This window comes from Bradysia coprophila, unplaced genomic scaffold (genome assembly GCF_014529535.1).
Source record: "Bradysia coprophila strain Holo2 unplaced genomic scaffold, BU_Bcop_v1 contig_447, whole genome shotgun sequence".
NCBI classification, from domain to species: Eukaryota; Metazoa; Arthropoda; class Insecta; order Diptera; family Sciaridae; genus Bradysia; species Bradysia coprophila.
Genome location: NW_023503699.1, coordinates 1 through 20,909, shown reverse-complemented (window position 1 = coordinate 20,909; position 20,909 = coordinate 1). Strand labels below are relative to the sequence as shown.

At 36.6% G+C, this 20,909-nt stretch overlaps 1 protein-coding gene across 1 annotated transcript; it reads left to right on the top strand.

The window, feature by feature from the left end:
* Positions 1-10,183: 10,183 nt before the first annotated feature.
* On the top strand, positions 10,184-11,339 carry LOC119082482 (the record flags this gene model as incomplete). The annotated part of the gene is made up of 1 exon (XM_037191999.1): positions 10,184-11,339. A coding segment is annotated over exon 1 (1,156 nt), but the record flags the coding sequence as incomplete, so codon positions are not given.
* Between the last annotated feature and the right edge of the window lie 9,570 nt (positions 11,340-20,909).

Sequence of the window (20,909 nt, the reverse complement as noted above, 5' to 3'; positions counted from 1 at the left end):
TAGGTATCTGACAAGGGCTAGTCTAGAAGAGGCGAATGAGAGGTGTACAGCCGCCATCGTAGAGGCTTTTGAGTCTGCCTGCCCTCTTAGGAATCCTAGACCACTGTACAAAAATGGATTGTGGAGTAATGAACTTGACAAGAAGAAGAAAGAGCTGAGGAAAGCCTGGAATCGGGCCGGTAAATCGAACCGGTATCAGGAAGAAAACAAGTCGAGGTATAGGGAACTTCTCAAAGAGTACAACCAGGCCCAGGAAGATCTGAAGGAAAGTAGTAAGAGAAAGTTCTTTGAGGAAGCTAACTCCATTCCGAGCTATGCCCGTATACACAAGCTCTTGGCGAAGGATAAAACGGCTCAGGTTGGCTCTCTTTTGAAACCTGATGGTACGTTTACCCGAGATAGTAGAGAGACAGCTGAGCATCTGCTTAGGACTCACTTTCCGGGAAGCGCCCACCTACAAGAGGAAGAGAATCAGGTTTCAGAAGCTCCGGAACCGGTGCCTTCGCGTAGAGACTGGTCGTTTGCGGAAAGGCTTACTAAGAAGGGTAAAGTCAAGTTGGCTATTTTCAGGTATTTCTCGTTTAAGTCGGCTGGCCTGGATGGAGTGTTTCCAGCCCTTCTCAAAGAAGGTATAGATCTTTTGCTTGACAGGTTGAGGAGCATTTTTAGAAGCTCAATTGCTCTGAGCTATATTCCCAGGCTTTGGGAAAAAGTCAGAGTCGCTTTTATTCCGAAAACAGGTAAAGCCTCGCACTGTGAAGCAAAGGATTTCCGCCCGATTAGCCTTGCGTCTTTTCTGCTGAAAACGCTGGAGAGATTGTTGGACTATTATGTGAGAGGGGAAGTGCTTAAAAGATATCCGCTCCATGCGAATCAACACGCGTACCAGGTGGGGAAGTCGACAGACACTGCCTTACATCAGTTAACCCATAAGATTGAGAGTATGCTTAAGAATGGTAAAGTTGCTCTAGGTTGTTTTATGGATATCGAAGGAGCTTTCGATAATACTGAGTTCGAAGTCATCACGAAGGCTGCTAGAGATAGGGAGATGGATGATCTGGCCATTCGGTGGATAGTGAATATGCTGAGAGGTAGAACTGTCGTAGCTACCATTTGCGGGACGACTATGAAACTGGGGGTCACAAGGGGTTGCCCACAAGGTGGAATTCTATCCCCGATTCTCTGGTGCATGGTCATCGATTCGCTACTGGTTCAGCTCAACGATTCTGGTTTGTTTACTCAAGGCTATTCAGATGATGTTGCCACTCTCATATCCGGAGATTTCGTTCACACGGTCGGTGATCTGATGAGGACTGCTATGAAATTGATTGAGGAGTGGTGCCTTAGGAATAATTTGAGAGTGAATCCTGTTAAGACCAAGATTGTGTTCTTCAGTAAGAGAAGAGATGAAGCCTCTGTGGCTTTAGGCCGGTTTAGCATTTTCGGTACGAGTGTTGACCTGATGCCCTCAGTTAAGTACCTAGGAGTGATCTTTGATCATAAACTTACGTGGAAATTGCATCTAGAGCAAAAGCTCAGTAAGTGTGTCGGTATCTTCTGGCTATGTAGGAATGCTTTTGGAAAAACGTGGGGACTCTCCCCGAATGCCATCTGGTGGTAGTAGAGGAGGAGACACTTCTCGTACACTTTTTTCTTTATTTTCCCACGATAGAAAATGGACACGTGTATGTAATATGCACGTGACCATCAAAAGCCACCGCACGTGACTTATCAATAAAATGTTCACGTGCCGAATTATACACGTGCGTGACACGTGTCAATGCAAAATTTTCGCACTTAGACGTTTTGTTAAAAAGAGGGTTAAATGCTCTATTTTGATTACGAGTAGACACTTTTCGTACACTTTTTGTATTTTTTCCCACGATAGAAAATGCGCACGTGTATGTAATAAAACGTTCACGTGTTTTTTTATGAATAAATGTCCACGTGACCATCAAAAGCCACCGCACGTGACTTATCAATAAAATGTTCACGTGGCGAATTAAACACGTGCGTGACATGTGTCAATGCAAAATTTTTGCACTATGGTTTCTAATTAACGGCTTTATTGAATTAACGGTTTTATTGAATGATCTCTAGCATATTGATTGAGTCAGTAAAAGTGACCTTGTTATCGTCATTTATTGAACCTCAATCAGATTTTTCTCATCGAAAATCAAAACATTTATTTGACCCCATTCATTCTCGCATGTAAAAAAAATTCATGTCCTAGCGTCCATACATAAATACTCCTTCTTCCATTCACCGAATTGCAGACTCATTATTGAAATGTCAAAAAATATGGTTGTTTATGACCTTGGAACAATTCCTAATCAAAATAGCTATTTCCGTTTCCCTATTATGAATGTTTTGTGAGAAAACCTCATCAGCACAATCATTTTTATTGATACGTTTCAATCAAAATCACAATATGAGTCAAACCAACAATTACTGAAAACGATGTCTAGTGTCAATTTAAAACGTTCACGTGTATCATACACGTGCGTGACACGTGTCAATGCAAAATTTTCGCACTTAGACGTTAGGATTGGATGAGGAGCAGGAGGAGTGAATGAGGAGCAGGAGGAGTGGATGAGGAGCAGGAGGAGTGGTTGAGGAGGAGGAGGAGTGGATGAGGAGCAGGAGGAGTGGATGAGGAGCAGGAGGAGTTAATGAGGAGTGGATGAGGAGCAGTAGGAGTGTATGAGGAGCAGGAGGAGTGGATGAGGAGCAGGAGGAGTTAATGAGGAGCAGGAGGAGTGGATGAGGAGCAAGAGAAGTGAATGAGGAGCAAAAGGAGTGGATGAAGAGCAAGAAGAGTGAATGAGGAGCAGGATGAGTGGATGAGGAGCAGGAGGAGTTAATGAGGAGTGGATGAGGAGCAGTACGAGTGGATGAGGAGCAGGAGGAGTTAATGAGGAGCAGGAGGAGTTAATGAGGAGTGAATGAGGAGCAGTAGGAGTGGATGAGGAACAGGAGGAGCAGGAGGAGTAGATGAGGAGCAGGAGAAGTGGATGAGGAGTAGGAGGAGTTGGAGTGAATGACGAGCACAAGCGGGTAGAGTATGACGAGAAACAGAAGAAATTTTATTAAATAAAATTATAGATTCCCAGGAAACTAAAAAAAAACACAAGATTTATTTTTGATACATTTATTTCCAGGCAGAGTTGTACGGATTACAGTGAATAATTGAAAATAGTTTATTTCTTATGATATAAAACTAGGCCTGACTTGTACAGCTTCAAGTATAAGTTTTCTGCAATATCCATTTTTCCAGTCCACGGTTTGCCGCCGTCCAAGTCCCTTTTGACTTTTAAAATAACATTTACTGCTCTTGCTATCTCGCTCGTATCCATACGCACTGTACTTGTGGTTGATAGATCGTTGAATAAACTCATGAGAAATGGTACAGTGCATCCAATTTTTGGCAAGCGAATAACACGCGACTTTTTAGTCACTTTGAGAGTAGACTCTAATCTTGTTTTTTTATCTACTTCAGCTGCAACTCGATTGGTGACGCTCGTTGTAGAAACACCTGTACTTTGTTTCTTATTTTTCATTATTGTTAAAATGAAGCGGATGCATGGACATTGAAGCTTTGTCTTTTTCATTTTATTTTTCACAAATGTTGATTTTACTTTCAAAATTGGTTTTGGTTCTGAGTTCATACTGAATGATTTTTACTTCTTTCCTAGTTAGCTGTTCGACTCAGTCTGGTGGAAAACGAATAAAACTGAACTTTTTAACTCTCACTTGATTTTAATGCATAGCGCAAAATTGCTCGCACCTCGTCATACGTATAGTTTTCGCTATCTTCACTTTCATCGGAACTTTCGTTTGATTCCTCGTTTTCGCTTGTCTCGCTCTGTTCTTCAGTGTCACTTACTCCATCACTTTCACTGATGTTTTCCATTTCGTTTTTTTCACTATCTTCCTGATTTTTGTGCATGGTCTCCATATGTCGTCTCAAATTGTAACCAGTGGTGAAATTGCGCTGACAAATCGTGCAATGTGAATACATGCTTATTATATCTTAGCACTAGGACCTCTCTCTTCAGTAGCAGAATTCTAACTGAATTCATACTATTTGTAACTATATTTTTATTTTTTTCATTGTCGCTCCTAACATATCTCATGATCGTTGTTCCTTTATTTGACACAAAGTCCACACACCATGTGGAATACGTGTGCATGGAGTAACAGCGATGGCTAAGACATTTTTACGTTCGACTTACGTTGAGTATATTGCAATTCTTTTTTTGTACAACATATTCATCTTGATTTTCGAAAAAGAAACTGTTCTTCTCCTGCTTTGATAATCGGTCGAAGTAAGGTTGGCAGAAATGCACCACCAGTTTGAATAATAATTTTCCTCGTTTGATTTAATCCATCGCATCGGTTAAATCTTCTTAATATTTTTTTGAACTTCTTCAATTTTATTATTTCGCTCCTCTTTAACGGGATGTTTCCCTTCAGAGTATTGTAAATACATTCGTCTATAGTTTTAATGAAATCTAGATCGCATTGTGAAATTATTTGCTGACGGAGTTTTGGCTTTGACGTTTGCACAAGTTTCAAGATAGGGAGATGCTTCTTTACGGATGCCATTTTAAATTGTAACTGTGGGAATGTTATCAAAGGCGGTGTTTTTATAGGTATTTTTGATGACCTTGGAGAAAGGAGAAGGGGAGTATGGTTGATGACTTATATACGGATTTTCCGTTAGAAATCATTTTTTAACGTGTTACATCGTGTTTCTGCGGTTTATAACGTTTTTGGGTATGAACTATTTTTATCGGTTGTCACAACTCCTTTTTTATGGATTTTTTGTAGGTCTCGATTCTTTTGAAATACGTATTTAAATTATCAATACAGAGTTGCTGTATATTGTGCGGATACTTGTCGATTAATAAAAAAAGCTTTTTTTATTTCATTTAATCATTTTATTTATCCAATTCTCCTTATTCCATACACATGCATTATACCAATGTTTTGATTAAAGTTGGACTTCTTTTTTCATAAATTTCAGCCACAATGTTGTTGATAAAAGTTACTGGACCGCGGCGATACGCTGTCAATGTACAATTACAATCGTTCACCCCAAACTCATCAAAAACAAACATACAATCGTATGGACAATGTTGAAAACATAGTTCTATATCCTTATATTTGGACATATCATAGAAATTTTCGAGTTTTTCGCACAGTTTAGGATTAGCTGAATGTAAAATGTCCAAAAGCTGTTCCATCACTACTTTCAAGTCCATTCGTCTCCAGTTATGTTTTTGAAATTGGTTGTTACTTCCTAGTACGAACAAAATGATTGTACTTGCTCTACAATACACGGAACTGGATAATATGCGTTGACGATTTCATAAGCAATCTCTCTTGGGTATACGAAAATAATACGTGTACAGTAACATCTGGAATTACCACGGCAGTCGTCAAAATGACCGGCAATCGGCACACCATATTGCTTCGAATCAGAAAGAAAATCTCTCCATCTATCATTGATATCATCGTATTTCCTTCTGTACATTGACTTTTCACTCCGCTCCTCTAACGAATCTTCGAATTTTTTTAGTAGATTTTCAATAGTTGTTTCATAGTTTATTGTTCTCCAGTTTTTTTCAACATACTTTATTATTTCCACACGTTCAACATCACCGAGCACTTCACTTATACACGTGATATTATCCATTTTGGGAACTATTTTTCCATACCTACTTCTAATACTCAATAATCAGTAGCCTTAGAGTGCATCGTTTATATATCGTGAAAATCCAGAAAGGAGAGTTGTTTCAACCAATCAAAATAGACCATCCACCCCTATTGTTACAAACAAAAGATCTAGTTAGGGGTGGATGGTCTATTTTGATTGGTTGAAACAACTCTCCTTTCTGGATTTTCACGATATATAAACGATGCACTCTAAGGCTACTGATTATTGAGTATTAGAAGTAGGTATGGAAAAATAGTTCCCAAAATGGATAATATCACGTGTATAAGTGAAGTGCTCGGTGATGTTGAACGTGTGGAAATAATAAAGTATGTTGAAAAAAACTGGAGAACAATAAACTATGAAACAACTATTGAAAATCTACTAAAAAAATTCGAAGATTCGTTAGAGGAGCGGAGTGAAAAGTCAATGTACAGAAGGAAATACGATGATATCAATGATAGATGGAGAGATTTTCTTTCTGATTCGAAGCAATATGGTGTGCCGATTGCCGGTCATTTTGACGACTGCCGTGGTAATTCCAGATGTTACTGTACACGTATTATTTTTGTATACCCAAGAGAGATTGCTTATGAAATCGTCAACGCATATTATCCAGTTCCGTGTATTGTAGAGCAAGTACAATCATTTTGTTCGTACTAGGAAGTAACAACCAATTTCAAAAACATAACTGGAGACGAATGGACTTGAAAGTAGTGATGGAACAGCTTTTGGACATTTTACATTCAGCTAATCCTAAACTGTGCGAAAAACTCGAAAATTTCTATGATATGTCCAAATATAAGGATATAGAACTATGTTTTCAACATTGTCCATACGATTGTATGTTTGTTTTTGATGAGTTTGGGGTGAACGATTGTAATTGTACATTGACAGCGTATCGCCGCGGTCCAGTAACTTTTATCAACAACATTGTGGCTGAAATTTATGAAAAAAGAAGTCCAACTTTAATCAAAACATTGGTATAATGCATGTGTATGGAATAAGGAGAATTGGATAAATAAAATGATTAAATGAAATAAAAAAAGCTTTTTTTATTAATCGACAAGTATCCGCACAATATACAGCAACTCTGTATTGATAATTTAAATACGTATTTCAAACGAATCGAGACCTACAAAAAATCCATAAAAAAGGAGTTGTGACAACCGATAAAAATAGTTCATACCCAAAAACGTTATAAACCGCAGAAACACGATGTAACACGTTAAAAAATGATTTCTAACGGAAAATCCGTATATAAGTCATCAACCATACTCCCCTTCTCCTTTCTCCAAGGTCATCAAAAATACCTATAAAAACACCGCCTTTGATAACATTCCCACAGTTACAATTTAAAATGGCATCCGTAAAGAAGCATCTCCCTATCTTGAAACTTGTGCAAACGTCAAAGCCAAAACTCCGTCAGCAAATAATTTCACAATGCGATCTAGATTTCATTAAAACTATAGACGAATGTATTTACAATACTCTGAAGGGAAACATCCCGTTAAAGAGGAGCGAAATAATAAAATTGAAGAAGTTCAAAAAAATATTAAGAAGATTTAACCGATGCGATGGATTAAATCAAACGAGGAAAATTATTATTCAAACTGGTGGTGCATTTCTGCCAACCTTACTTCGACCGATTATCAAAGCAGGAGAAGAACAGTTTCTTTTTCGAAAATCAAGATGAATATGTTGTACAAAAAAAGAATTGCAATATACTCAACGTAAGTCGAACGTAAAAATGTCTTAGCCATCGCTGTTACTCCATGCACACGTATTCCACATGGTGTGTGGACTTTGTGTCAAATAAAGGAACAACGATCATGAGATATGTTAGGAGCGACAATGAAAAAAATAAAAATATAGTTACAAATAGTATGAATTCAGTTAGAATTCTGCTACTGAAGAGAGAGGTCCTAGTGCTAAGATATAATAAGCATGTATTCACATTGCACGATTTGTCAGCGCAATTTCACCACTGGTTACAATTTGAGACGACATATGGAGACCATGCACAAAAATCAGGAAGATAGTGAAAAAAACGAAATGGAAAACATCAGTGAAAGTGATGGAGTAAGTGACACTGAAGAACAGAGCGAGACAAGCGAAAACGAGGAATCAAACGAAAGTTCCGATGAAAGTGAAGATAGCGAAAACTATACGTATGACGAGGTGCGAGCAATTTTGCGCTATGCATTAAAATCAAGTGAGAGTTAAAAAGTTCAGTTTTATTCGTTTTCCACCAGACTGAGTCGAACAGCTAACTAGGAAAGAAGTAAAAATCATTCAGTATGAACTCAGAACCAAAACCAATTTTGAAAGTAAAATCAACATTTGTGAAAAATAAAATGAAAAAGACAAAGCTTCAATGTCCATGCATCCGCTTCATTTTAACAATAATGAAAAATAAGAAACAAAGTACAGGTGTTTCTACAACGAGCGTCACCGATCGAGTTGCAGCTGAAGTAGATAAGAAAACAAGATTAGAGTCTACTATCAAAGTGACTAAAAAGTCGCGTGTTATTCGCTTGCCAAAAATTGGATGCACTGTACCATTTCTCATGAGTTTATTCAACGATCTATCAACCACAAGTACAGTGCGTATGGATACGAGCGAGATAGCAAGAGCAGTAAATGTTATTTTAAAAGTCAAAAGGGACTTGGACGGCGGCAAACCGTGGACTGGAAAAATGGATATTGCAGAAAACTTATACTTGAAGCTGTACAAGTCAGGCCTAGTTTTATATCATAAGAAATAAACTATTTTCAATTATTCACTGTAATCCGTACAACTCTGCCTGGAAATAAATGTATCAAAAATAAATCTTGTGTTTTTTTTAGTTTCCTGGGAATCTATAATTTTATTTAATAAAATTTCTTCTGTTTCTCGTCATACTCTACCCGCTTGTGCTCGTCATTCACTCCAACTCCTCCTACTCCTCATCCACTTCTCCTGCTCCTTATCTACTCCTCCTGCTCCTCCTGTTCCTCATCCACTCCTACTGCTCCTCATTCACTCCTCATTAACTCCTCCTGCTCCTCATTAACTCCTACTGCTCCTCCTCCTGCTCCTCCTCCTGCTCCTCATCCACTCGTACTGCTCCTCATCCACTCCTCATTAACTCCTCCTGCTCCTCATCCACTCATCCTGCTCCTCATTCACTCTTCTTGCTCTTTATCCACTCCTTTTGCTCCTCATTCACTTCTCTTGCTCCTCATCCACTCCTCCTGCTCCTCATTAACTCCTCCTGCTCCTCATCCACTCCTCCTGCTCCTCATACACTCCTACTGCTCCTCATCCACTCCTCATTAACTCCTCCTGCTCCTCATCCACTCCTCCTGCTCCTCATCCACTCCTCCTCCTCCTCAACCACTCCTCCTGCTCCTCATCCACTCCTCCTGCTCCTCATTCACTCCTCCTGCTCCTCATCCAATCCTAACGTCTAAGTGCGAAAATTTTGCATTGACACGTGTCACGCACGTGTATGATACACGTGAACGTTTTAAATTGACACTAGACATCGTTTTCAGTAATTGTTGGTTTGACTCATATTGTGATTTTGATTGAAACGTATCAATAAAAATGATTGTGCTGATGAGGTTTTCTCACAAAACATTCATAATAGGGAAACGGAAATAGCTATTTTGATTAGGAATTGTTCCAAGGTCATAAACAACCATATTTTTTGACATTTCAATAATGAGTCTGCAATTCGGTGAATGGAAGAAGGAGTATTTATGTATGGACGCTAGGACATGAATTTTTTTTACATGCGAGAATGAATGGGGTCAAATAAATGTTTTGATTTTCGATGAGAAAAATCTGATTGAGGTTCAATAAATGACGATAACAAGGTCACTTTTACTGACTCAATCAATATGCTAGAGATCATTCAATAAAACCGTTAATTCAATAAAGCCGTTAATTAGAAGCCATAGTGCAAAAATTTTGCATTGACACGTGTCACGCACGTGTTTAATTCGCCACGTGAACATTTTATTGATAAGTCACGTGCGGTGGCTTTTGATGGTCACGTGGACATTTATTCATAAAAAAACACGTGAACGTTTTATTACATACACGTGCGCATTTTCTATCGTGGGAAAAAATACAAAAAGTGTACGAAAAGTGTCTACTCGTAATCAAAATAGAGCATTTAACCCTCTTTTTAACAAAACGTCTAAGTGCGAAAATTTTGCATTGACACGTGTCACGCACGTGTATAATTCGGCACGTGAACATTTTATTCATAAGTCACGTGCGGTGGCTTTTGATGGTCACGTGATGGACACGTGTCCATTTTCTATCGTGGGAAAATAAAGAAAAAAGTGTACGAGAAGTGTCTCCTCCTCTACTGGTGGTTGTATACAGCTGTCGTCAGACCCATTCTGTGTCATGGCTGTCTGGTCTGGTGGCCGAGAGTAGATATACAGGCAACTAAAAAGAGGCTAGATATGCTTCAAAGATTAGCTTGTCTCTGCGTGACTGGAGCGAAGAGCTCAACAGCGACGATGTCGTTAGAGACGCTGCTTTTTCTGCCGCCTTTGGATCTTTTTGTCAAGTCCGTGGCTTTCAATTCCTCTGCTAATGTACGTAATAATGGTTGGTGGTCCTCAGCGAGTGATACAGGCCACGCCTCAATCGTTAATCTGATCGATGACGATCGCCTGAAAATGCCCAGCGACCAGATTAGGGCAGAGTATATGTTAGACGATAATTTTGATTGGCTTATTCCAACAGAAGATGAATGGCTGGTAGAAGGAGGTGTCTATCCTCCCTCTAGTAACGTGGTTTGTTTTACTGACGGATCCAAGAAGGATGGTCTAACGGGAGCGGGTTATCTGTGCGATTATCTGGGCCTAGAGCGCAGTCTGTCAACTGGCTATATTGCCTCAGTATTTCAGACAGAGTTGTTTGCCATCTCAGAGGTTTGTGCAGAAATGCAGTGTATTAACGTATCCAATGAGGATATATATATCTGTACCGACAGTCAATCCGCGATTCAAGCGGTAAGTTCACCCTATGTTAGGTCAAGAACTGTTCTAGACTGTAAGGTTGCACTGAATGCCCTTGGGGTGTCCAACTCGGTTACGATCCTCTGGGTACCTGGTCATAAAGGTATTGCGGGAAATGAAAGAGCCGATCTCCTGGCAAATAAAGGAGCGGAGTCAGACTTTATTGGACCGGAGCCGATGTTTGGAATAACTGCGTCCACCAGAAAGGCCATTGTAAAGGAATGGTTGCTTCGGGAACACAAAAAGAGATGGCAGCAATATGAAGGAGCCAGACACACAAAGATTTTCTGTAGGAGCCCATCATTGAATTTGAGGAAGTCCCTCTTAGATCTGAAAAGGAGTGATATCAAGAGAATTGTCGAAGCTGTTTCAGACCATGGGGAATTAAACAAGCATCTCTTTGACATCGGTCACGCTGATAGCCCTAGATGTCTCTGTGGACGTGGTGAAGAGACCGGATACCACGTGATAAGCGACTGTCCGAGGTATAGATATTTCAGGAGAGCGTTTCTAGGCAAACCAGAACTTTCTGGTCTGGACCTAGATGTCAGTTCCATGGATTTAACCAATCTGGCTGTTTTTCTTAAGAAAACCGGTAGGTTCCCATGAATGTAAACTCCCTGTTGGGTCTCTCACTTCCATTTGGCCCCCTTGTAAGGACCAGTTCCGATTCCTGACACGTCACATTGATGTATCTATCTACGGATTTACGTTTCAAAGCTTTTACTAATTCGATTTCTCTTTGCTACAAATGCACAGGTTTTTGACATTGTATTCTTTATTTTACTTTGATTTTGATGTATGTTTACGAGCGCTTAGCTCAACCTCTTTGTATTATTTTGCGTACGTTAAATAAACAAGGAAGGGGACTAGTACAAAGGATCATTGATCCAGGTGCTGTCTTAACTCTCGGGTTGAGAATCCCCAAAATCCTAATCTAATCTAATCTAATCTAGTAAAATGAATCAAGACTGAAACATTAAGACAAAAAATTAAAAATTTGACACTACACGTAAAGGAAATAATTTCGAGTTTAGTTCCCAAGCATAGGCTTAGCATACATTTTCTTAATAATTTAATGAAAAAATATATCAAAAAAGGTCACTCCATCGCTGAGATGAATTTTATTTAGTAAAATGAATCAAGACTGAAACATTAAGACAAGAAATTAAAAATTTGACGCTACACGTAAAGGAAATAATTTCGAGTTTAGTTCCCAAGCATAGGCGTAGCATACATTTTCTTAATAATTTAATGAAAAAAATACATCAAAAAAGGTCATTCCATCGCTGAGATGAACTTTATTTCGTAAAATGAATCAAGACTGAAACATTAAGACAAGAAATTAAAAATTTGACGCTACACGTAAAGGAAATAATTTCGAGTTTATTTCCAAGCATAGGCGGAGCATACATTTTCTTAATCATTTAATGAAAGAATATATCAAAAAAGGTCACTCCATCGCTGAGATGAATTTTATTAAGTAAAATGAATCAAGACTGAAACATTAAGACAAGAAATTAAAAATTTGACGCTACACGTAAAGGAAATAATTTCGAGTTTAGTTCCCAAGCATAGGCTTAGCATACATTTTTTTAATAATTTAATGAAAAAATATATCAAAAAAGGTCACTCCATCGCTGAGATGAACTTTATTTAGTAAAATGAATCAAGACTGAAACATTAAGACAAGAAATTAAAAATTTGACGCTACACGTAAAGGAAATAATTTCGAGTTTAGTTCCCAAGCATAGGCGGAGCATACATTTTCTTAATCATTTAATGAAAAAATATATCAAAAAAGGTCACTCCATCGCTGAGATGAATTTTATTTAGTAAAATGAATCAAGACTGAAACATTAAGACAAGAAATTAAAAATGTGACGCTACACGTAAAGGAAATAATTTCGAGTTTAGTTCCCAAGCATAGGCTTAGCATACATTTTCTTAATAATTTAATGAAAAAATATATCAAAAAAGGTCACTCCATCGCTGAGATGAATTTTATTTAGTAAAATGAATCAAGACTGAAACATTAAGACAAGAAATTAAAAATTTGACGCTACACGTAAAGGAAATAATTTCGAGTTTAGTTCCCAAGCATAGGCGTAGCATACATTTTCTTAATAATTTAATGAAAAAATATATCAAAAAAGGTCACTCCATCGCTGAGATGAACTTTATTTAGTAAAATGAATCAAGACTGAAACATTAAGACAAGAAATTAAAAATTTGACGCTACACGTAAAGGAAATAATTTCGAGTTTAGTTCCCAAGCATAGGCTTAGCATACATTTTCTTAATAATTTAATGAAAAAATATATCAAAAAAGGTCACTCCATCGCTGAGATGAATTTTATTTAGTAAAATGAATCAAGACTGAAACACTAAGACAAGAAATTAAAAATTTGACGCTACACGTAAAGGAAATAATTTCGAGTTTAGTTCCCAAGCATAGGCGTAGCATACATTTTCTTAATAATTTCTTCTTCTTCTTCTTTTTCAGCCTGTTTCTATCCACTGCTGGATGTAGGCCTCTCCAACTTCTTTCCATTTCGTACGATCCATTGCCATTTGCTGCCAGTTTGTACCTGCAATATTCTTAATTCCGTTTGTCCATCTCTCTGGTGGTCTACCTATAGCTCGTCTTTTATATGGTCGCCAGTTCATGATCTTTTTGGTCCAACGTTCGTCTGTCCTTCTTGCAATATGTCCCGCCCAGCTCCATTTCAGAGATGCTATTCTTTCCATGACATCAACGACCCTGGTTTGTTGTCGAATCCATTGATTCGTCATTCTGTCTCTGAGTGTTATTCCAAGCATACTCCGTTCCATGGCTCTTTGTGTCACTCTCAATTTATCTTCGGATGCTTTCGTTAAAGTTAACGTTTCCGCTCCATAAGTGAGCACTGGAAGGACACAAGTGTCGAAAACTTTGCGTTTCAGACTATTATTCATTTTGCTTTTGAAAATTAGTCTGAGTTTTCCGAACGCTGCCCATGCAAGACCAATCCTACGTCTTATTTCGGCAGTCTGGTTGTCCAGACCTAACTTCAGTTTATGTCCTAGATATACATAGATGTCGACTCGTTCAATGACAGTGTCACCAATTTTGATTTCTCTATCGTCCCTGATGTTGGTCATGACTTTTGTTTTCGATAAGTTCATCTTGAGGCCAACTTTGATTGCCTCTTCACTTAACTGTTGTAGCATAAGCTGAGCCTGACCTATATTCGCTGCTATCGGTACAATGTCATCAGCGAAGCGGAGATTGCTCAGGTACTCTCCATTTATCTTTATTCCCATTTTACTCCAGTTTAACTTCCTAAAAACACTCTGCAGAATCGCCGTGAATAATTTCGGTGAAATAGTGTCACCCTGCCTTACACCTCGGCCGATTCTGAATTTCTCCGTGCTCTTATGAAGTTTTATACATGAAGTAGCATTTTTGTACACATATCGAATTGTGTTGGAGTACCTTGAGTCTACTCTACATTCGTCTAATGCGTCCAATATCGACCATGTTTCCACTGAATCGAAAGCTTTTTCGAAGTCTATGAATAGCAAGACTATGTCGATGTTGTATTCACGACACTTCTCAATAAGCGTTCTCATCACCTGCAAATGGTCGTTTGTGCTGAAACCAGATCTGAAAGCAGCTTGTTCAACAGGTTGGTAGAAGTCGAACTTGTTAGTGTTCCTCTTCGTAATGATTTTCATAAACAACTTGTAGAGTGTTGACAATAGGCTTATGGGCCGGTAATTTTCCAGCTTTGTTATGTCTCCTTTTTTATGCAGCAATGTAATTACCGCATTTTCCCAGGCTTCTGGTACTTCTTCCCATTGGAGACATTTATTAAACAAAGCCGTGATTGCCTTTAATAAGGAGTCTCCACCCAGTTTAATGGCTTCCACTGGAACACCATCTTCTCCGGGAGACTTTTTGTTTTTCATCTCGGCTACTGCGGCCTTGACTTCATCAACAGTTATGTCGGGCATATCCTCCGATCCCACGTTTCTTATTATTGGTCTATCTTCGGTTTCTTCCGTTGGACTCTGTCTTGCTGAAGAAAACAAATTCTCATAAAATTCTGTTGCAATGTTTAATATCGCATTTCGATCCGTTTGGATCGTTCCTGTTTTGTCTCGTAATTTGAAGATTTCTTTTTTGGCGTTTGTCATTTTTCTCCGTAGGACTTTCATATTGCAGTTAGCTTCAATTATGTTTTGAGCCAATTGGACATTATATTTTCTTTCATCTGATCTCCTTGCTTTGTTGATACTTTTAGACAAGTTCCGGTATTACACCGAATCTCGCCCTCCGTTTTTTACCAACTCTGCTCTGCTTGCGATCAGGTCTAATGTTTCTCTGCTGAGTTTTGATTCTTTCTCTTGGACGGATTTGCATTTGGATTTCATGAAACCCATTATTGTATCGACGATTTTGGTATTCAATTCGTCCAATGTTTCACATTGATTGTTGACGTTATCTAATTCGGCAGTCATTTTCGCAGCAAATTCTTCATTTTGTGTGTAAAGCCGTTGTACGTCAATCCTTTCACTTTTCTGAACTAGTTGTGATCTTTGAAATCTGGTATTTAACGTGACTCTTGCACGAACCATTCGGTGATCACTACCGGTTGAAAAATTGTTTAGGACCGTAACGTTCTTAACGGTTGACTTACAGCCAGTTATGATGTAATCGATCTCATTTTTCGTTACACCATCTGCACTAGCCCAAGTCCATTTCCTTTGAGGCTTTCCGGCAAAAAATGAATTCATTGCGTACAAATTGTGTTGCTGTAAGAAGTTGAGTAAAGTATTTCCACGCTCATTTCTTTGGTCGTTGCTAAAACTACCAACAGAAACTTCGGAGTCTTCTTCTCGTTTTCCCAGCTTCGCATTGAAATCACCAATTAGATATTGGTAATGTGAAGGGTTTTCGTCCAGAGCTTTCTCGACATCTTCATAGAATCTTTCTACTTCTTCGTCATCATGAGTGGACGTGGGTGCGTAAACCTGAATTAATTTGACACTGTATCTGTTATTTATCTTCAGGCTTACGTATATCACTCGATCGGATATGCTTTTCGTGTGAATTATGCGATCCGACCACCGCTTGTTTATGAACAATCCGACACCGTGCATCAGCATCTGACTGTCACTTCCTCGGTAGAAGAATGTATGCCCTGATTGTAATTTCAGGCATTCCTCTCCAGGTTTTCTCACTTCGCTCACTCCCACATCATCCCATTTTATCTTTTCTAGCTCTTCTTCCATTTCTTGCATTTTTTGTCTTGACGACAATGTTCTGGCATTATATGTGGCAATGTATAATTCGTTGTGGCTTCGTTTGAAGGTTTTTAGCATTAAAACACCACGCTTGCTACTGCGGGTTGGTGAGTATGAAAGCTTTACTTTGCTCGCCCCCGGTAATCCTCGAGCTCTGACCCGCACATTTCTGCACGTTCCGGGACCACCGTGCCTATCAAAGTGCACAGTGCCCGACGGGGTAGTGTTACTCTTTTTGAACATTCTTTTTCATAAAGCTTTGCCCATTCTTTTGAACCTATCTGAGCAAAAGGTTATTCGTCATTTAAAAGCTTAACCTAGTAGCTAATAAGAATTCTGGATCGTTCTATCCTTTGGCTTCCTGATCGTGTTGTTCCACCTCAACGTTGGTCCCTTAACCCCAATTCTTTCGGCTTCCAGCTCACGATTCATTCAACTTTAAGATTGATCTATCTAATCCTATCTTAATAATTTAATGAAAAAATATATCAAAAAAGGTCACTCCATCGCTGAGATGAACTTTATTTAGTAAAATGAATCAAGACTGAAACATTAAGACAAGAAATTAAAAATTTGACGCTACACGTAAAGGAAATAATTTCGAGTTTAGTTCCCAAGCATAGGCTTAGCATACATTTTCTTAATAATTTAATGAAAAAATATATCAAAAAAGGTCACTCCATCGCTGAGATGAATTTTATTTAGTAAAATGAATCAAGACTGAAACATTAAGACAAGAAATTAAAAATTTGACGCTACACGTAAAGGAAATAATTTCGAGTTTAGTTCCCAAGCATAGGCTTAGCATACATTTTCTTAATAATTTAATGAAAAAATATATCAAAAAAGGTCACTCCATCGCTGAGATGAACTTTATTTAGTAAAATGAATCAAGACTTAAACATTAAGACAAGAAATTAAAAATTTGACGCAACACGTAAAGGAAATAATTTCGAGTTTAGTTCCCAAGCAAAGGCGTAGCATACATTTTCTTAATAATTTAATGAAAAAATATATCAAAAAAGGTCACTCCATCGCTGAGATGAACTTTATTTAGTAAAATGAATCAAGACTGAAACATTAAGACAAGAAATTAAAAATTTGACGCTACACGTAAAGGAAATAATTTCGAGTTTAGTTCCCAAGCATAGGCTTAGCATACATTTTCTTAATAATTTAATGAAAAAATATATCAAAAAAGGTCACTCCATCGCTGAGATGAATTTTATTTAGTAAAATGAATCAAGACTGAAACATTAAGACAAGAAATTAAAAATTTGACGCTACACGTAAAGGAAATAATTTCGAGTTTAGTTCCCAAGCATAGGCGTAGCATACATTTTCTTAATAATTTAATGAAAAAATATATCAAAAAAGGTCACTCCATCGCTGAGATGAACTTTATTTAGTAAAATGAATCAAGACTGAAACATTAAGACAAGAAATTAAAAATTTGACGCTACACGTAAAGGAAATAATTTCGAGTTTAGTTCCCAAGCATAGGCTTAGCATACATTTTCTTAATAATTTAATGAAAAATATATCAAAAAGGTCACTCCATCGCTGAGATGAACTTTATTTAGTAAAATGAATCAAGACTGAAACATTAAGACAAGAAATTAAAAATTTGACGCTACACGTAAAGGAAATAATTTCGAGTTTAGTTCCCAAGCATAGGCGTAGCATACATTTTCTTAATAATTTAATGAAAAAATATATCAAAAAAGGTCACTCCATCGCTGAGATGAACTTTATTTAGTAAAATGAATCAAGACTGAAACATTAAGACAAGAAATTAAAAATTTGACGCTACACGTAAAGGAAATAATTTCGAGTTTAGTTCCCAAGCATAGGCGTAGCATACATTTTCTTAATAATTTAATGAAAAAATATATCAAAAAAGGTCACTCCATCGCTGAGATGAACTTTATTTAGTAAAATGAATCAAGACTGAAACATTAAGACAAGAAATTAAAAATTTGACGCTACACGTAAAGGAAATAATTTCGAGTTTAGTTCCCAAGCATAGGCGTAGCATACATTTTCTTAATAATTTAATGAAAAAATATATCAAAAAAGGTCACTCCATCGCTGAGATGAACTTTATTTAGTAAAATGAATCAAGACTGAAAACATTAAGACAAGAAATTAAAAATTTGACGCTACACGTAAAGGAAATAATTTCGAGTTTAGTTCCCAAGCATAGGCGTAGCATACATTTTCTTAATAATTTAATGAAAAAATATATCAAAAAGGTCACTCCATCGCTGAGATGAACTTTATTTAGTAAAATGAATCAAGACTGAAACATTAAGACAAGAAATTAAAAATTTGACGCTACACGTAAAGGAAATAATTTCGAGTTTAGTTCCCAAGCATAGGCGTAGCATACATTTTCTTAATAATTTAATGAAAAAATATATCAAAAAAGGTCACTCCATCGCTGAGATGAATTTTATTTAGTAAAATGAATCAAGACTGAAACATTAAGACAAGAAATTAAAAATTTGACGCTACACGTAAAGGAAATAATTTCGAGTTTAGTTCCCAAGCATAGGCTTAGCATACATTTTCTTAATAATTTAATGAAAAAATATATCAAAAAAGGTCACTCCATCGCTGAGATGAACTTTATTTAGTAAAATGAATCAAGACTGAAACATTAAGACAAGTAATTAAAATTTGACGCTACACGTAAAGGAAATAATTTCGAGTTTAGTTCCCAAGCATAGGCTTAGCATACATTTTCTTAATAATTTAATGAAAAAATATATCAAAAAAGGTCACTCCATCGCTGAGATGAACTTTATTTAGTAAAATGAATCAAGACTGAAACATTAAGACAAGAAATTAAAAATTTGACGCTACACGTAAAGGAAATAATTTCGAGTTTAGTTCCCAAGCAATAGGCGTAGCATACATTTTCTTAATAATTTAATGAAAAAATATATCAAAAAAAGGTCACTCCATCGCTGAGATGAACTTTATTTAGTAAAATGAATCAAGACTGAAACATTAAGACAAGAAATTAAAAATTTGACGCTACACGTAAAGGAAATAATTTCGAGTTTAGTTCCCAAGCATAGGCTTAGCATACATTTTCTTAATAATTTAATGAAAAAATATATCAAAAAAAGGTCACTCCATCGCTGAGATGAACTTTTATTTAGTAAAATGAATCAAGACTGAAACATTAAGAACAAGAAATTAAAAATTTGACGCTACACGTAAAGGAAATAATTTCGAGTTTAGTTCCCAAGCATAGGCTAGCATACATTTTCTTAATAATTTAATGAAAAATATATCAAAAAAGGTCACTCCATCGCTGAGATGAACTTTATTTAGTAAAATGAATCAAGACTGAAACATTAAGACAAGAAATTAAAAATTTGACGCTACACGTAAAGGAAATAATTTCGAGTTTAGTTCCCAAGCATAGGCGTAGCATACATTTTCTTAATAATTTAATGAAAAAAATATATCAAAAAAGGTCACTCCATCGCTGGAGATGAACTTTATTTAGTAAAATGAATCAAGACTGAAACATTAAGACAAGAAATTAAAAATTTGACGCTACACGTAAAGGAAATAATTTCGAGTTTAGTTCCCAAGCATAGGCTTAGCATACATTTTCTTAATAATTTAATGAAAAAATATATCAAAAAAGGTCACTCCATCGCTGAGATGAACTTTATTTAGTAAAATGAATCAAGACTGAAACATTAAGACAAGAAATTAAAAATTTGACGCTACACGTAAAGGAAATAATTTCGAGTTTAGTTCCCAAGCATAGCGTAGCATACATTTTCTTAATAATTTAATGAAAAAATATATCAAAAAAGGTCACTCCATCGCTGAGATGAACTTTATTTAGTAAAATGAATCAAGACTGAAACATTAAGACAAGAAATTAAAAATTTGACGCTACACGTAAAGGAAATAATTTCGAGTTTAGTTCCCAAGCATAGGCTTAGCATACATTTTCTTAATAATTTAATGAAAAAATATATCAAAAAAAGGTCACTCCATCGCTGAGACTGAACTTTATTTAGTAAAATGAATCAAGACTGGAAACATTAAGACAAAAAATTAAAAATTTGACGCTACACGTAAAGGAAATAATTTCGAGTTTAGTTCCCAAGCATAGGCTTAGCATACATTTTCTTAATAATTTAATGAAAAATATATACAAAAAAAGGTCAACTCCATCGCTGAGATGAATTTTATTTAGTAAAATGAATCAAGACTGAAACATTAAGACAAAAAATTAAAAATTTGACACTACACGTAAAGGGAATAATTTCGAGTTTAGTTCCCAAGCATAGGCTTAGCATACATTTTCTTAATAATTTAATGAAAAAATATATCAAAAAAGGTCACTCCATCGCTGAGATGAATTTTATTTAGTAAATGAATCAAGACTGAAACATTAAGACAAAAGAAATTAAAAATTTGACGCTACACGTAAAGGAAATAATTTCGAGTTTAGTTCCCAAGCATAGGCGTAGCATACATTTTCTTAATAATTTAATGAAAAAATATATCAAAAAAGGTCACTCCATCGCTGAGATGAATTTTATTTAGTAAAATGAATCAAGACTGAAACATTAAGACAAGAAATTAAAAATTTGACGCTACACGTAAAGGAAATAATTTCGAGTTTAGTTCCCAAGCATAGGCTAGCATACATTTTCTTAATAATTTAATGAAAAAATATATCAAAAAAGGTCACTCCATCGCTGAGATGAATTTTATTTAGTAAAATGAATCAAGACTGAAACATTAAGACAAGAAATTAAAAATTTGACGCTACACGTAAAGGAAATAATTTCGAGTTTAGTTCCCAAGCATAGGCTAGCATACATTTTCTTAA